The sequence below is a fragment of the Sciurus carolinensis genome, chromosome 17 (assembly GCF_902686445.1).
Source record: "Sciurus carolinensis chromosome 17, mSciCar1.2, whole genome shotgun sequence".
In the NCBI taxonomy this organism is placed as follows: Eukaryota; Metazoa; Chordata; class Mammalia; order Rodentia; family Sciuridae; genus Sciurus; species Sciurus carolinensis.
In genome coordinates this window covers 48,564,322-48,583,605 of record NC_062229.1, presented here as the reverse complement: position 1 = coordinate 48,583,605, position 19,284 = coordinate 48,564,322, and the positions used below count along the sequence as shown (strand labels likewise).

At 35.1% G+C, this 19,284-nt stretch overlaps 1 protein-coding gene across 6 annotated transcripts in view; it reads right to left on the bottom strand.

Annotated features, from left to right (window-relative positions):
* Positions 1-19,284, bottom strand: part of Satb1 (SATB homeobox 1) — a 94,444-nt gene that overhangs the window by 45,246 nt on the left and 29,914 nt on the right. For all 6 annotated transcript variants that reach the window (XM_047530632.1, XM_047530633.1, XM_047530631.1 and 3 more), the window contains exons 5-6: positions 19,142-19,265; positions 2,315-2,426 (exon numbers count right to left, since the gene is read on the bottom strand). In XM_047530632.1, coding sequence (XP_047386588.1) covers positions 2,315-2,426; positions 19,142-19,265 — 236 coding nt within the window. The remainder of the gene's footprint in view (positions 1-2,314; positions 2,427-19,141; positions 19,266-19,284) is intronic.

The window sequence follows — 19,284 nt, the reverse complement described above, 5'->3', positions numbered from 1 at the left end:
AGTCAACAATGATGGGTAACTGATAGGAATTGCTACATTCAGTTTTATAAATCTGAAAAACAAAGACACTAGGCACAAGGCACACTGAAGAGTCAATGAAACCAAGACAATTTCAAGACAGGACTCACCAGGCTGCACCTTGGTTTTCCTCTTCTGAGCAACCCCACAGACTGAAAGTGGGACAACACTTCTGGTCTCACTTAAATGTGGTTTATATTTAAGGCATAAAATCTACTATATCCAAATTCTTTGTAACTAGTTTTAGGGTCAAACTGTTTCTCATTCTCACTTATGACTCCAAGAAGGTTTATAAGTAATGATGTTTATATTAAAATGATTTCTAGAAGAATATCATTTGCTTGATAGCAAACTAGAAACAGTGAGCCAAGCTAAGAAAATAAACTTACGGTAACAAGCAACTAGTGAAAGAAATTTACAAGTATTTTCTCATGTTATATTTTAACTTTAGTAATCTAGACAAAAGGTATGAAAGAAAAAAAAGATAACAAAACATTTCCTACATTCAATTTTTATATAGCAGTGAATATAAAGAAGTGGCTGATATAAAAAAGAAATAATAAAAATGGACATAACAACAATAATAACTGAGCACTGTTCTGAGTATCTTCTGTGGCTTGTTTCAGTGAATTCTAACCAACACGGACAGGTGGTATATCTGCAAATACTTCTTGGAACGAGGCAAGTGATGCACTCTATAGCATCTCCAGTGTTGCTATGACCCAAATGTTTTTTTCAGGAAGCTATGGCTATCACCAGAGGCTAAAGACAATCCTATAAGGAAGGGCAGGGAGTCATTCTGGGACAACAGTGATGTTGCCATAATTCTGCAATTTATTTCCACCTGCCCAGGTTTTGCTTCTCCCTTAGCTGGATCCTGTATGTGGACTGGCTGAGTATCAGCTCTAAGTGCATCAAATTCTTTGCTGCTACAGGGAGGAGACTGGTTTGATGCTCTTGTCTGGAAAGGTTGAGCATGGAGCTCTACGTAAATAGGTAAGTCTTTCTAAATTTACGGACACACATTTCCCTTTTCATACTCTATTTTGAGTTTAATCATCATTTCTCTTTTCATTAAATATGTAGGTTTTGTATTCAGTTGAATTTATCATATAACTATAGTCACTGATATATGTAAAATATAACTAAGAATTGGGGAAGAAACCTTCAATTTCTATCAGTGATACCAGCCCAAGTGGGTCATTCACAGAGAATAGTAATTCAAGCAATTATTCCAAAAATGATGCATTGTCTTCATTACAGCCCTAAGCTATAAAAGGCAAAGAATCTGTTTTGGTAGATGGATGGCTTTTCTTCAAATATTAAAAGCTAAAACATGCTCAAAATTCGGGTTCTCTTGTCTCTTAAAATCTTTAGGAAAAGTTATTATTGTTGCTATTATTAAATGAATGTAATGGAGATAAACAGAAATAGATTTAAAACAGGGCATAATGCTATGCATATTAAACATCCTGATTCCTATATTATTTTAAAATACAAATTATTTGGAAGGTATGAGTATGTGAAAGAAAACACTAATAGAAAATTTAAAAATTACCCTTAATCACAGTGTTTGCATTTGCGAACACAACAAACTTGATCTGGAGAAAATGCCACAATCTAAATGTTAAGCTACAGGACACAACCTTTACCTGTCATTTTACACTGCAGGTAAATTTCCTGCATAACAGACACGGAACTAGAGTTACATGTGAGGATAAAATGCTATACTGGAATTTTAGTTTGGAAATGATGCAATGGTTGTTCTGGTATAAATGATGAAGCAGGATGCCCATCAAAATGACTGCCAGGTGGGGCTGGGGGGGGCAAGCTGTAAAAGTGACTTGATCTTAATTGTGGAAACTATAGCTATTTAATGAGTCTGACGCAGTTTAGTTTCCTTAAAATGTGGGTACAGAAATAGACCCTTTCTCTCAAATAAAAACAAAAAGCCTAAAAGCACGACTTTCTTCTGAGAGAAATCACAGCTAATATTAGTTATTCAAGGCCTGGTTAGGTCTTCACTGAGATGTTAAAAAATGACAGCTCCCCTCCTCACGCCTCGATTTCCTGCATGTCTGACAACCAAGTCAGTTTGGCTGATTTAAACACAAACATTTATTGAATTTAATTATCTCATTATACTCATACCCACTCCCCACCCCCCAAAGAAACATTCTAAATTGATCTCTAATTGGGCAATCAAAAGACCTGGCTTTAGATGTGACTTTGATAAACCCCCAAATGACACATAATGGTATGTAGCCACCGCTGCAACCAGTTTTTTTTTGCTTACCCATCATATCTTTTGTCTTCTTGAAATGTTTGTACCACCTTCCAAATTCTTGACATTTTGCTGCTGAGACATTTGCATAGTAAGTGCTGTTCACAATGGAAGAAATCATACTCTGCATGAAGAGGGGGGGAGAACATTTGTAATACATAGCAGCACAAGATGCAACACCGCATTGTGGAAACTGTATTTTTTTTTTTTTAATCAACTGAGTACCAATACATTTTTGTTTTACACTTTAGCCTAAAGCTTCAACTTCTTAAAATTCATTAACTAGACCATCAAATGCTTATTTAAGTAGCAAGCAACAGCCCACTGAGACCAGTATAAAGCTATCAAACCCACAGACTCTGCTCTAGGATTATTTATCCAACCTCTATCAATATCATCTATTCCTAGCCTGACAAATGTTCATTGATTCCAATAAATTCAAATACATGAAGACAACATTATGCTTGCAATTCATAAATATATGATACTTTGAGATGTAATGACTAGACTCTATACCCTTGCTACTCAAAGTATGGTCCAGGGACCAGCAACACAGGCAATCACCTAGATACTTGCTAGAAATGTTGAATTTTGTGTCCTACCCCAGATTGAGGCAATCAGTACTTGCAATTTACCAAGATCCATAAGGGATTTGCAAGCACATTAAAACCTGAGAAACACTGCTTGCACTTTCACTTCTATTATTTGTAGTTCAATTGCAGGTGCACTAATACTGTTCAAAGGTTAACTGATCACATTCAAGAAAAACAAACTATTCAAAGAGATCCTCTATCAGAAGAAAGAAAGAAAAAATCCTGAGATTTTTATGGCTGGCTTTATCTATAGTAAAGCTTGAGTTCTGAATTTCAACTGATGGTAAAAATTTTAAATATATACATCTCATGTTTATTAAATTTCTCAAGGCTACCAGGAAAATGAAAATACACATATTTTGTCATTTTTTATACTACTTTAACAAAAGCCCTAGAAACAGAGTTAACCATTTAACTTGTAAAAATGAAGACAATAATTTTAATGTATTATGGTGAGGTATTTTTTTTAACTCATTTGCAACAAATTTTCTTCCCAGAAAATTTTGGTAATGGTAATTTTAGCGACTTAATTCCATGTTCTTTTAAGCTGGAATATCCATATTCTTTAGTAGCATCTAAATTAATTTTCTATTAAGGCTTAAGAATAAGGCTTTGCAGCACCAATCCATCTCTCACCCCAATGAGTAGAAACATGAGAATGTACATTTCAGATTGCAGTTGGTCTACAGGGAAATAGTTTACAGAAGGCAGCATTGTTCAGTAGAGAGTGAACAACCAGAAAAGCCAGTTTGGGGACAAAAGTATTTTTATATCATTATCGTCTTTAAGCTACTTCTAATGTAAAGCTCTTTGGGTTATTATTAATTCTCCTGACATCCATTATCAGTGTTAATTTTGTAGCATGCACACATTTCCGTAATGTGTAAATCTGGGGGAATCTCTAAAGGACTTGGATTGATGGATAAGCTAGAGTTGCATTATTTATGTAAAAAAACGGCTATCTCTCCTAAGAGGCACTGTGATATTTTTTTTTGACACTTTCTACTTTATAGTCATTTTCACATTTTATTTCTCTAAGAAGACATTCTTAATGTGCTCATGATGCTCTGCCATTAATCCAATAGCTTGCAATTTCACTAAGAGCCTCCCAAAGTCCACAGTGCAAAAAGACACTTAGCAAGGTTGCCAAAACCAGAGCCAGAAGATTACCTGATCCAGTTAACAATCAGTCAGTTTCAATCTCACTTACTCTATGGTAATAATGGATCAATAAAGCCAAGACACTAATAAAACTACTGAGATCACTGATGGATTACAGTGATTCTGCAAATGGATGACAGTTGATGTTCTTCCACTTTGGTCTAATTTTTAAAAAATTATTAACTCTTTATCTAGACACTCTGACAGATGCTTATATGTTAATACAAGTTTTAGACATAGTTCATATCTTCATTTTTAGAAGTGTATGGATTATGTAAGTTTTGCTAAGGTTTTTGACAAGTATCAAATCTACTTTAACTTCCCAATAGTTTGATTTGTGAAATCTGCTCTTTGATGCACACTTACTATGTGCCTGACTGGTTCAAAGATGGATAAAATACAGTCTCTGCATACAAGAATTTTATCATTATTAGGAAGACAGATAATGTAAGCTAGTCACTTCAATTCAATATGATTCAGTGCACTGACAGTTGAAAATATATGGGGTGGGGGAGGAAGGAATCCGTAATATCTTTAAAAATCCGAAAAATTTTATAAAGTTAGATCCTATATGTAATAACATGTCATTCATTATTATCTACCTTGGGAAAATAACATCCATATATGTGCATCATTGGTCAAGTCCTCATTCAATCCTAAGTTGGCAGACTATGTCCTTGGGTGATTTTTCTGAATGCTTGTACTCTGTCAAGTGATATGTGCTTAGGAAACTCTGATTAATACAAATATTACCCTAAGTTTGGCTTAAATCGACAGGCTAATCCACAGGTTATAACTCACACCAAAGCAACTTTTGGAATTTCTTTCTGTGCTTTTGCAGTGCTAGGAAATATTCCATAATTCAGATAAATTGGGGTCACCTCTCTTTTCACTGGAACAACATGCAGCAATCTGTATGACTAAACTGCTCGGAGAACCACTTTATGAAGCTCTCCTTCCTGGTGGCAAAATCCCTACTGCAGGCTTAGGTAAGGCATCTGAGTTCACTGGTGCCTTTCAGCAGCATGGAAGAGAGACTGCAGAACCTTGTAGTGCACACACACGGCATTTAAAGTATCATATCCAATACTGCCACGTTAAATCTGGGAAAGCAGGAACATCAATTGTTTTGGAGATACAAACTACAAAGTGAAGACTGGTAATATTTTTTAGGTGAAGGATTCACACAGGTAGACCAAGTTCTGTGTTTTATATGAGAAAGCCTTGGGACTCTTAAGCCAATCCAAAGGCAACACTGGTTTAAAAAGACTGCACTAGCAGGGCTGGGGTTCCATATTATTTTCCAGCCCAATGCCTGGCATATATTAAATATACATTGGATGTTCATCTGATGAAACGGAATAGAAATAAATCTGCACTCAAGTGCAAGATGTGTCACACACTGGAAGTGTGACCTACTGTCAATTAATTGACACTTCCATCACAATTCTCCATATTAAATGAAAATAATAGTAGCATTTATTTCATGGGGTTGTTTTGAAAATCCATTCCATTTGGGCATTTTCCCCCATTCATTTGGCATGTGTTTACTGAACTCCTACTATGTGTCAAGCATGGAGCACTAGGAAAGTAATAGATTGAAGAGCCATACTAGCTACACTCGGACAGACAATAAATAAAATAATGGAAGTGATGCAATTAGCACAGAGCCTGGAACATATCAAGCATGAACTTACGAGATGTTAATTACTATGACAACGCTCTGCTTCCTCCTCCTTATTGGGCTTTTATTATATGATCACAGAGATCAGTCAACTATGCTTTAAATAACAGAAGAGTATCAGATAAAATTTTTGAGATGATATATTTTAAGTCAAATACATTTTCTTAGGAAGACTGAAGAATGCACTAATTAAACTATTAACAAGTCCAACCAATGGGTAACAAGGGAAAACACCAAGGGAAAAAGCATTTCTATTTGTTTCAATATTCCCATCTGGTAATGTTTTCTGAAGCTGGCCTGAAACTGGTAGCTGACATCAGGAAAACACGGACCACTCCTCTGACTCCTGTAGACAGGTGTTCTCTCCCATCTCTGCCTAGCAGTGGCTCATCCTCCAGCATACATTGGGAGTATCTCTGTTCCTGAGAAGGCCTCCTAACACAGAACTCGTCATGCTATTTATTAAGAGCCTTAGGTCTTATCTCAACACAGCCTGGTCTCATCATGGGGTTGGGCACAATTAGGTGATAATTAAAGAGTCATTAAAATAAGTCATTCCTGAAGGTCTCCAGGACATCCTCTCTCTTTTTTTTCTTTCCTATATGTCAAAGGTAATGTTAGCTTGTCACATGAACCTTTAGAATCCATCACTTATAGCTGTCACAAAAGAAATCACAATTTCAAGAATCATTATTCATTAATTTGCAAGAGATCCCTTCCCAGGTTTTTCAAAATACATCCACACAGATGTCTCGGAAGTTGCAGTGCTCAGTGGTTATGTTATTCCAGTTCTCTCTCCGTGTCTATTTATATGAGCTCTCCAAAGCACTTTGAAAAAGACACAACTTGTATGGCAAATTTCCTTTTCAGTGGCCAGTATGTATAAAAAAAAAAAATCAATGTTCCAGGCAAAAAATAATCCAACTGGCAAAACTCGGGCGGTAGAAATCCCAAGTTCAAATGCTACACAGTACACCAACCAATAAATAGGCCACAGCTTCCAGGGTTGGGAAATACAATTTGGAAGTCGGCAGAAATTGGCTATGGGTCTCATAACCCCAGTGTGACACAATATTCTCATCCTAGGAGCCAAGTTGTAAGCTTTTCTAAGATCCATAAAGCACATGTCTACTCCCTATGAGGAGCTTCGGTTCTTTCTGCGAGTCTGCTGAAGTTCCGATCTGAAAGAATGCCATCTTCACAGAAACCCCAGTCCTCTAGAATGATACCATCTGCCGCAGGCTGAGCTTCCTTTTCAGCCAAATACATTATTTATAACCTTTCTAATTGTGAAAAGGTAAGGGTGGAATTCTTCTAAAGCCTGACTTTCATATAGTTAGAACATTCTGAATCTTTAAAATCTGCAGGCCTCTCAATTTGAAAAACAAAAAAACATGAGGAATTGGTTGAGGTTACATAATTCTTCCAAATGTTATATTCTTTCAAACCCCTGCTAGAATATCATACACACTGTCGGTATATAAGTACAATATACTTAGAAAACAAAGCAAGATAGTTTCATTTTTTTATGTGGTCATCTTAGTAGCCAATGGATAGGTTTTGGCGAGGTAAGGCCTTCTCAAAAAAATGATTCATCAACTAGAGAAAGGCAGTGATCTGATCACCCTTAAAATTGCTTTGTTGTGCCTTTAACAACAACCAAAAAAACCCACCCCAAAACAATGCTAATCAGGTTATTCAATCATTTAAACCAAAACTGTTCATGCTTTTCTGCCAAATCAACCAACCACAGCAAAATCTGTTATCTCTGATTGCTCAGCTTCCAGTCAAAAAACAGTTAACCCCCACTATACCAAAAGTTTTCTGAAATACCCTCAGAGCCCCACATGCTCATAGAGAATAAAGAGAAAGCCAAGCCATCCTTAAAGGGTAACAGGAGTGCTATACCGTATTTGCATATTACAATATACTCTTAATAAACTAAACAGTCTGTACCGGAAGCCAGCAGCTCCCTGGCATTTCATGTGATCTCCATACAGGCTTTTTGTGTACTTTTTTTTTTTTTTTTAAACAGGACTGTGATATCAGGATCAAAACTTACCTAGGACTTGCAGATGGGTTTACTGAGTTGGGAGGAGGTGGAAACAGCAACCTACAAGATGGTGGTTCACCCATGTTTAAAGCTTTCGGCTCCCTCAGCAGAGAGGGCAAGGGCTACAACATCTTATTTACACAATTATCTAAATACGATTAAACAGCTGATGGACAAATATTAAACTGGAAAATGTATAGTCATTTCAGCTTAATGTAATCCTCTTTCTGTAAACACCCAAGATGATTTTTTTCAACCAGAACAGTCCTGACATCTCATAAGCCTAAGGGTGAATAGCAAGAGATTGTTTTTGATAGTTATAAATATTCAAAAGACATGCAGACCATCTGCTTTCATAATACAGGTAAAGCAAGACTGAAATGGTGACTGCTGTATAAAAATGATTCTTTTAACAAAGTCTTCCTCTCCTCGAAAACTATAAAGACAGATGTCAAAAACTGTTTACACAGAGCAATCAGGAGCGTGCAAAATGTAATATTCCTTTTACACACAGTGCTTGCTAAAGAGATTTTTTTTTCTTTTTCTTCCCATCTGTGTGTTGCAACACATTTCTACAAGTTAAAAACATTTTTTTCAAACAGAGATCTCATGAATACCCAAAAACATGCTATCTGGTTTCTGAATGCTAATTAATTTCAACTAAGGAATCTGAATATCTTTTTCTGTAGGAAGGAATGTATGTTTTGAATTGGAATACTCTGGAGAGACAGCAAGGGGAATAATCTTGCACAGGTTTAATTCTATAAGGCAAATTTCACGGTTCTACCTTGTCTATAATATGTATCTGTTATGCCTGTGTTTTAGATGAAAGCACATCATTGCTAATGTCTTTGGCATAAAGTCTAAAATAATTGTTTTCTGAAATAAAGGCCCACACATGCAAAATGTATACTTTAAAAAAAAGAAAAAAAAAAAACCTTTAACTTCTCAGTCTATGCAGAGTGATGTATAAAGCCCCAGAGTTAATTTTCAGGGCTGGAACACTAATCTTGACAGTAACCTTTTATGTATTATATTAATGATACAGAGGCATTAAGCACCTTTTTATAATTTTCAATAAAATGAGCATTTACTGAACAATCTGTCAAACTACTGGCTTTTCATTATTTTATATTCTCATTGTATCAGAGTTTCAACTTCATATAGTCCAATCACCCTCCCTTCTGTGTATATCCTGTTTACCTATGGTCTGAATTTCCATAGCTGTTTTTTTACATGCCTGTGGAAAACTGAGAAGTCAAACATTAACTTCAACCCCACATTCAAACAGATTGAATCAACTCCACATTCAAACACAATTTTAATAGAGAATCCCTGTAAATAAGGTTTTCTTTCAATCCCAAGGGATATCAAATACCACAAAGAAGTCCTAAAGAAGGCCTAATATGCGACTGACATGGAATGAATTTGTTGAAAATTAACAGGTAGTCCCCATCTGGTATTTGGGGTGGGGGAGAACAGGAAATGGCTCCAATTTATGAAAGCAGGATTTCTAAGTGTAAAATTCTGTTTGCGCTTTTTAGCTTATGTTCCCCAAATCTCTCCCTCTGGATCCTCTATTGCTTTTTAAGCAATTCTCTTGGGACTTAACAACTGGAATAGATTCGGAATCTCAATTTATTGAAAAGAGACTAATCACTTCTGAATTTTACTTAAACTCCAGTTGTTGTAGTTATGGTTCTTGCCATTTTGATCAATCCCAGTGCCTGAAAACAGCATTTTCACTTAAAGTAACTCTAACAGACTGTTAAAAATGGAAACTCAAGTACAAAGCTCCAAAGGAATACAAAAAGAGAGCATACCCAATTCTTTTTTAATTTTCCTAATATATTTCCTAAAGGTGAAAATGTGATCATTTCAAAGCATGTAAAATTTATTTAGTTATTTAAACACCAAATTCATATTTTTTAAAGAAAATGGTGTGCAGTTCATATGGTTCTTCCATATAAATTTATATAATGCCTAGATGACATTTTTGACTATATTCCCTATTCTGTCCTTCTATATTAAGTACCTATCTAAATCTTTCTTACCACACTGAAACCTTCTTACTCAAGCCAATTAAATGTTAATCAAGAGTTCAAATTATTAAATATTTGTTAAAAGGTATGTTATTACTAAGGGCATGTTTTCAAGTAAACTACACACAGGGGTTTTAATATAAAGGGAGTTGAACTAGATGATCTCCAATGTCTACTAGATAAATATATATCAATGTCATCTCTGGATTAGGACATAAAAAAAAATCACATTAATCTGGTTTCATCTCTATCAATATTATGGAAATCCTTCACAGTCTAGGAAAATGCCATCCTTTGGTAATCATCTCTTCAAGAGTTACAACAAAATGGTAAAAACGTGTCGGGATGAGCTGCTTATCATGAAATAAAGAGCCCTGTCCATCGCTGGACAGGCTGGTGCTTATGCAGATGGGTGGACACCCCAAGTCCCTAAGGCCCCATTTGGAATGGCTGAACAGTTATCTACAGCTGCAGTTCTCTCTAAATTCAGGTGATTCTGGACCTTTATACTACTGATTTTTAAAACACTATATGTTTATAGCCCTAAATGGAATCTCCAATGCCAAACGTGGACTTTAGAACATTAAAACTGAGAAATGGACATTGAAGGTAAACATGGGTGAACCTGTTAACATTTCCATGTTGGCAGCTTAGTCTATAAATCATTTGGGTCTGTTATTGAAATTTTTCCTCTTTGTTTTTCACTTAAATATGAGGAAAAAATGCACAAATGGGAGTGACAATAAAAAAAAGTGGGGGTCTCAAAAGTAACAGAACTGAGGTAAAATGAAAATTATCAGTCAAGCTGAAATACATGTTCAATTGTGAATGAAGTTTTTAAACTGTGTGCAGAAATGCTAGAATGTCACAGCTTGTGCTTAACTATGATGTATAACTGTCCTTAGCATTTTTTTCAGATCTCAGGGTGCCTTGTATGTCTCTAAGACAACTGTTCTGCTTTTAAACATAAGTTTTGCGCATGGATTCAAGAACAGTAGAAAATACAAGATATGGAATATCAGTAGGCTTTCTAAAAGAAAAATTCAGAAGTTATTTGCTATCCGTAATTAAGTATAATAGGAAAACAATTTGTAGGATTGGACATTCTAGATAAGAGCATCCAGGAAATACTACTAATAAAACTACTGGCATCATGTATTGGTTCATGAAATAAACATGATGCAAGTCTACAAGGTTGTTTAAGTTCAACAAATATTCCTGAGTTCCTACAACGTATCAGGATCTAGGGCTGCTATGTATGATGAATAAAACTTTGCCCCTTTGGTTCAGTCAATTACAATGAATATAGGCAGCCTAAATATCACACAGATCATTTCAGGGCAACTTGGAAAGTGAGGGTGATAAAAGGACAGAGCCTTGGGTGCTAGGGAATGGGGGCGAAGGTAGTTAAAGCCATAGGCTCACATCCTGGTGGACAGTCTCGGAAGACATCTTTATCCCTGTTGACATTGTCTAGTCTAAGGTATCCCATTAGCTTAACTTGCAAATGGACTTATTTAAAACACAAGATTTGAGTCTCCCCTCACTTCCATTTAAAAATACATTATAATTTATTATGATTTTAAGGGTGATGCTTTAACAGGATCCATTAAAAGTGAGAATGAATTATAATAGAGTATTTTGATTTTTTCCACAAGTGAAAAGTTTTTGGTTGTTCCCACTACAAAAAACTTGATCCAAATCTATGTAGCAACAAAGTTTCTTAAACCATGTGAGCCAAACAAGTGTGATTTCAAACTCTCCAGGCCCACATTTTATAAAAACTGAAGTTGTTATACACTTTAGAACTGAAAACTATTCTAAATGTTTATCCGTATTAATTTATGTAATTTTCATAGCAATACTAAGAAATTGGTACTATTCTCTTCCTCCTTTACAGATGAGGAAACTGAGGCATGGAGAATCAGTTTACCCAGCCTCATACAGAGGGTCATGGCAGAGTTCACATTCCTGACTGCTATGATGTTATGAGTTCAGTAACTACAGAGATGGTAAAGAGCAATTATACAAAAAGACATAAAAAAATGACAGAATGAAGTCATTAAAGAAATGCATTACTCCAAGAAATAGCCCTATTAAAAAGTAAAAAGAAAATGAAATCAAGTTCTCATATGTTAACATAGCCCAGGAGTTTCAATACAAGGGAAATGCCCAGTGTGACATTTCATAAAGTTAATACTTGTTTCAATTTAGCTATATACTTTTCGATGGCCTTGGGAAAACACTGGATTGAGAGCAAAATGGATATGCCTCTGACAGTCAGTGGTACCCACTAATAAAGGACTCTGTCTTGATATCCACATAAGAAAGCGATCTCAAATAGTAATCACAATTAAAGTTTAATCTTTTCTTAACTTCCAACTTCCAAGGTATCATCTGGTTTGCATCTTTAACCCTGTGAGTAAAGTAAATTAGATTAGCATTTCTACAGGAAAATATTGCAATACAAAATAAATGGTATTTTCTAAAGAATATGATTAAGGAGAATCAAGTTTAATAATAAATAAATTAATTAAAAAAAAAACTTTTAAAGGAAGTCAGCCACCTTTCTACAATGAGAAATCCTGCAACCTTATGAATTGTCCATGATGAAACGCCAGCACCCTGTAATAATAGTGCATATTAGCACACAATACAATCTTATATTTCTGTAGCGCCCTTCATGCAAGCATCCCAGGGTGCTTTACAATCATTATGAGTTAAAATTAAAACTGAAGCACATACAATTCCTAATAGAATCATTTTAAAAATGCTAAACAGAACAAATAACTTTTAAGTCTAGATTTAAAAGTCCCAACAGCCAGAGCGTTCCTTGCTTCAATTGGCAATGAGCTGCAGAACCAGGGCTGTGGCGCTCTCCTGTTACGTTAAAGGCTCTCTTATGTTTTTTATCCTCAGAGCACGTTATAATCAAGCAGTTTCCAATGAAAGAGGAAAAAATTGGGTGTGTGTGTATATCTGTTTGTTTTGAGTATTCTTAACTTAGGGTGTTTTTTTTTTTTTGGTCTGTTTATGAGTTTGTTTGGGGCCCAAATCTGACATGAAATAAAGCAGATTTTTAAAGGAAATTCAGATAGAATCCAGCTTGAATTTCAGTTGTGAGCGAAAAAGCTCAAAAAAAGCACTAGAAAACTAGTTTCATTTAACAAGAAAATTAGTTTGAGCACAATTTGCTTAAGTTTTTTTTTTTTTTTTAAATAAATTAGAAAATAGCATTTTCTCACAAATCATGTATCTCTCCATCAAATCATGTCTACTCCTAAGCCTGGGGAATATTTATTATTCTATGCATCAGGGAAGAAAAGATGGGCAATGCTCTCATGATATGGTAATTTTCCCTGCGTTAGTGATTCTGAGGTCAAAGGAAACATGTTCCGATCTAAAACAAGGCATAGGCAAAAATCTATTAAGTGAAAATGAAGTACTTACACACTGTTAAGCACTCTCTAAATTGGCATGGCTTAAACTCTTTTATGTTTCACTATTGTGAAAAGATAGTGGCTATAAAATATTTGAGATCAATCCCTTTTAAGTTAGAGGTTTTATTAAGTTTGGCTTTTTTGATTAATATACATGAAAGGTGATAGGAGACTGACATCAAGCAACTGTGGAATCCTTACGAATCTTACTCAGCTAAAAGGAGCCTGAGATAGTAGATTCAAAATGGAAAACCTGCAATTTGGAGGACACTTTTTTTCTTTTAGGTAGATTAGATCTATCATTATATCAACCCAGAGCAGACATCTCACTATGTTGAAAGAGGAACTAGAAAGATATGACTGGAAAAAAGAAAGAAAGAAAGAAAAATTATCTGGAATAAGTTTTTCAATTCACACAACTATTCATGTAAAACTAGCTTACCATTTACTTTATTTATCCCTGAACTAATATAACTGTTAAAAGTGGTAATAATATCCTATTAGTTATAAAATATCTGACAAAGCAAATATCCATAATCTCAGATTTCACCTGGCCAGTAGGCTAAGGATCCTAAAAAGGCAAGAAGATTGTCGATCAACTTTTTCCTCAAGATAACAGAAAGCTTAACCACAGGAGTTATAATATTATGTTGGAAAGGGGCAAGTAAAAGATCTTCTAAGCACGTTTCAAATAAAAAGTTTCTCATTTTAAATGGAGCTGCCAGTTACATCCTTTGCCCATCAGATCAAGCCAGTCTGATGACAAAGGTCTGTACTTTCAAACAGACCAGAGAAATCTAACTGCCTACTACTTCCAATAAAAATGCTTAACATTACTTCAGATTAAAGAAAAAAAAAAAAAAAAAAAAAAAAGGGACTATTAGTTCTGTTGTACCTCCTGATCTTGAGGACTGAGAGGATAGGGAAGAGAAGTGCCGGCACAGACTACACACATTCAAATCTTCTGGCTCTCCCTGAAGCTAGATCATCCAGCAGTCTGTGCCCATGGTCTAAATCACTCCCTCAGGTCCTAAATGAGGGGTGTAAAATGATGGTACTCTCAAAACAAGTCGATATACTAACAAGAAAACCAAAGACACAAAACGAAAAACACATATGTCAAAGAAAATCTTCCATGGTAAGGACAAATACAATAGGAAAACTAACAAGTAGTTATCAATACTCCAGAGAAATCAAAGTACATTATGAAACATAGCAAGTTAATCTGAAAAGTCCTCTTTTTTTTTCTTCTTTAATTTCCTTTGTGACTAAGGACACTTGGTTAAGCTCCCAGGCTCTGTGTGTGACATCTTTCCCTATTCCCTTGCCAGCCACGGAGTCATGGTATTCGACTTAGCGTCCTGGGTCCCAGCATCCTTCTTTGAAGGTTTTATCTACTACATAGGGTGATAAAAGCACTATGTACATCAAAAGCACTAATTGGAAGTTAATCATGTATTATTATCCAACTATTAAGATGTGTTATCCTCATTATGACATCGGAAGTTGGATGCCTGGCACAGCAGACTGTCAATACTCTTTAAAGATTATTTTTCAATACATATTTCTGAGTGAATAAATGTATGAATATGTGAATAAATTTCAAAGGTTAGTCATGCATGTGAAATACAATATATTCATAAAGATGCTGGATATTCTCTTGAAAGAATGTGATTATTTAAAACTTGAAGAAACTTTTTTTCATAATTTTAGAGCTGAAACAACAGTGAATTTTTTTTTTTTTTGGAAAAACATCTCCATAACAATAAAATGTTGTACCAGCATTATTTATAATAAAGACTGAAAAACTGACTGAACACTTAGTTTATATATAAATCTATGCCTATGGAAATGACTGTCAGGTTTCAGAAAATCAGTCTTATGCTAAGCTTCAGGAGGGCAGGCAGTTTCCTTTATTATCTGTTTTCCTAGTTCTAATAAAAAATCCAACCTGCATTAGATTCTCAGAAGCTGGCAGAGAAAGGAAAATTGAAAAATTACCTTTCCCAATATTACTTCTAAAAGGAATGTTTGGATTTAAAATTATTTTACATATATTTTACTAATTGAAAATAAAAGTGACAAGTCTCACTCACTTGAGGACTTGGCTTGGAAATCTCTTTTCCCCAGGTGAGACATAAAATAGAAAATGATCCAATACCTTAAAAAATGTGAAAGTCATGGTGTGTGTGTGTGTGTGTGTGTGTGTGTGTTCTGAAGGAGCAGAGGAAAGAATGAAGACTGCAAATTAAAGTCTCTCTGGAATATTGGACTTGAATATTTTTTAGTAAGAAAACATTAGGCTGGTAGAAGTAATAGCTGACCTTTTACTCATAGTACTTGCAAGAAAATGATCTATCCCTGTATCAGAATGTATATATTTATCCAATGTTTAAATTCAGTGTCTAAAACGCCAGGGAAAATTAACATCAAAATATAATGTTTCACTGAAAATCAAAGTGTTGTCCTTTTAACTGCTAATTTACCTCCCAAATCCATACCCTCAAAGTTTCAAACTACAGGCTTTCTTGTCCCCAAATAAGACTTTGTTTTCTCCTACTCAGCTGCAGTTTAGAATACAACATCAAACTTATCTAACCACATCCACTGAAAAAAGCTAAAGCAACAACAAAACACCCAACCTCAGATCTATAATGAACTAAGCAGTTTTTTTTTTTTACGTCTTAGAACATTTTATAAAAATAAACAAACACATGATACACAGAACTTAAACACATGTCAATCTATTTGGGCAGATTTATGATAGGAAAGTAATAACACAAATAAAGGTATGGGTTTTAAATCATACCACATACCCACTTATGGAATTTCTGCAGCTGTAAGAAACCTTGCAAATATTAGCAAAGAAAACATAAGTACTGCACCAAAACATAAGTATTCATTGTAAAATCAACAACACTTTAAAATTTACCATTGGGCAAGGACATAGACTTTGCAAATCAGGACTTTGGGGTCAGTCATTAACCAGCACCTTTACTTTAATCTCTAGGGACACTAACTCCTTTGATTGTCAAAGGAGGAGCCTAGGAAGGATAATCCCTTCTAATTCTAAGAATCCAAGTCCAACTGGACACTTGCTTAGCAAGTGTCAGACAATCCTCCTAGAGTGTTGTAGGCAGGGGGTGTCAGACACCCAGGCAAATTCCTGGCAATTTCCCATTCCTATTACCTCCCAGCCTTGCCCTATGGAGGGTCTCCACCTGCCCTCCGAGTAGACTTTCTACTGAATGTAACATTCAGGCAACCTGCAGACTTTCTTGCTCCTAGAGTATTTTATCACATTAAACAAAACAAAACCCTTAACATCCAGTAAAATGTGTATACTGAAATATATGCTGAAAGTTCTCACATGAATGAATCACAAAACTCCATGGGAGAAGTAAAGCCGTCATCTTGTGGCATTTCTTGGTATTGGGTTCCATTTTGCACAAGAGTGAGGCAATATTTATTTTGATAGGCACTTTTCATCAATATATCTACATTATCATCAAATCTCAAAGAGGAGGAAGAGTGGTTTCATCAAAGTCACTATATATTTTGGGTTTAGGCCTTGGGGAGCCTGTATCTCTCATCTTAATAATCATCTCTCAGTATTAAAAATGTAATGGAGAAGTAAATGGAAAATAATCTGTAATGGAAACACTCTTAGATTCATGGATTCATTCTAGAAAAGAAACAGAAGATGATGCGGCAAAACACAAATATAAATATATAAAAATATCCCCTCATTTAGAAAAGCTGATTTTTTCAAAATATTAAATGCAAAATTAATTTCAATATTTAATGCCATTGCTAAAATTTGATGTTTTTCAAAGTTTTTTTTTCTTTTCAAGGAAGAAAAACTGTAATAACAGCTCACACTGAAACTGTAGACTACTTCCATCACTTAATTATTAGGGTGGGGTCTCCAGCTATACAAGGTTCTGTGTTCCTCCCAACGTCTCTTGAAAGAAATTCACCAACATATGACTTCAAAACCAAGTCCTGAATTTCATTTTGCCATTCTGTTTAAAACTGTCTGCATTCAATTCATTTTCCATGATAACATCAAGTAAATTCACAATTCTATTTATAAGCAACAGTGAGGTGAAGTTTACGGCCTGAATGTTGATGTCATTTAACAAGTAGTTCTCCCTGACACTACCAATAAATATTAGTATTAGCATCTTCCTCTCCAGTTAAGAGTAAATGCCTTAAGTCTTTAAATTTACTTCTAAAATCAATTGGACATTTAGTAACATGAAGATACATGACATTCCTATAGTGGATGCCTACATTATGTTTTAACTCTGAGGTAAAATAACAACAACAACAAAGTTTAGTTCTACATCATTTCAAACTTCCATATGCTAATAATCAAGTGACTTGTTATCTGGAATTGTCTGTAAAACATCAATTTCCAGAAGTAAAAGTCGCCCTATTTCAGTATATCAAACTTTTGATTTAACTGTATTTAATTAATTTAAATTACTCTTATTTGATGGTTATAGATTCATGTGCTCTCTATTCCAAGGGTCAGAGAGGCAAGATAAAAAGAGATTAGCTGAAGGCGTAACTGAATTGACAAAAAGTTTGCTCTAAATTGTAAGAAATGGATACTTAACATACACAGAAAATATTTAATCTGTGCTACAGCTTAATTTAGAATTTGCTACATTTCTAAAATTGTTAACAAACATCAAAACAAAGTTGTAGGACCATGTTGCACATGTGAAATGTATGAAGTCTCTATGAAACAGCAGCACAAAAGCCCACAAGCTTCCTTAAAAAGGTGCCCAGTAATCTTCATGAACTTCACAATAAATACACATTTAGTACTGAGGTTATAGTAGAAATACACTTTGAGTCTCTCTCAGCTGCAGAAATGTTGACAGCAGAGTCATACAATTCAAATCAAATGACAGACTAATATTCAGAATTCCCTTTTAAACTTGAACTAAAAGAAAACTTAAAAATCTAGTTAGACCAGCACTATTATACCATATCACGGAATGACCTTAAAATGGGTTTGGGCACTGAGGGACAGAATTGTAACACATGACATAGTGACCATGTAAGAAGACTATTAAGAACAGACCCTCAGCATTCTTTTTTTTTTTTTCTTATCTGAAATCAGGAGAGCATTATAAAAATGATGTTTTGTTTTAAATTTGGAAATAAGGATAGTCACTACCTAGAGTTTTAGTTACCTTCCACCAAAATCCATTCCAAAAAATAGGAGTATAATAGTAATAAATCAGTCTCATCTCAAAAATCACAAATGGTATAACAGGCATCTCTGAAGGAAAAATATAAGATTCTGCTTTACAAAAAAGAAAAAAAGATATAAAACTGGCTATAAAATCCCAAGGAGCAATAACTATTTGACCTTCTGATTAAGAGATTTCTGTCTTTATTTTGATAATTAATTTTACTAAACACTTCCTTTTCCCTTTCTGTGCAATGAACCAAGATACCAATAACTGTAACTATTTAACTCAGACAGCATGGTGAAGTTCTGCATGTTAACACTGACAGGCATTCCCATGCAGCTTGAGAAAGTCTGACCACCTTGACTCTTCCAGAGAAAGGGCACTCTGGAGAATATAGCTACCATGCTCAAAGCACTCAGAAGATGAATTTATAAACTAGCCAGCAGAGTCTTGAGCTCAACTGTTTTTCCTGAAAAGGATCTGTTCAGAATGAATGGGGCATATTTTAAAAGGTCACCCATGGTCAAGTCACTTGGCATTTTTAGCACATTCCTGCTTCAGATACCAGATGCTTGAAACTGTGGAACCCCAGCACACCTCCAGTCCAGGTTGCCCATGACGCCTTATTATTCATCACATGCTATGCTAAGTACCTGTGAAAGGGGGCACTCCTTGGCCAACGAACTCTGATTCATATCTTTCAGTAAGTCCTTCAGAGCATTCCTTACTGTGGTGTGCGACCATTGTTCAGGAGGCAAGTCTTCTAGTTTGGGGCAACTATTCGAGACATAGATTA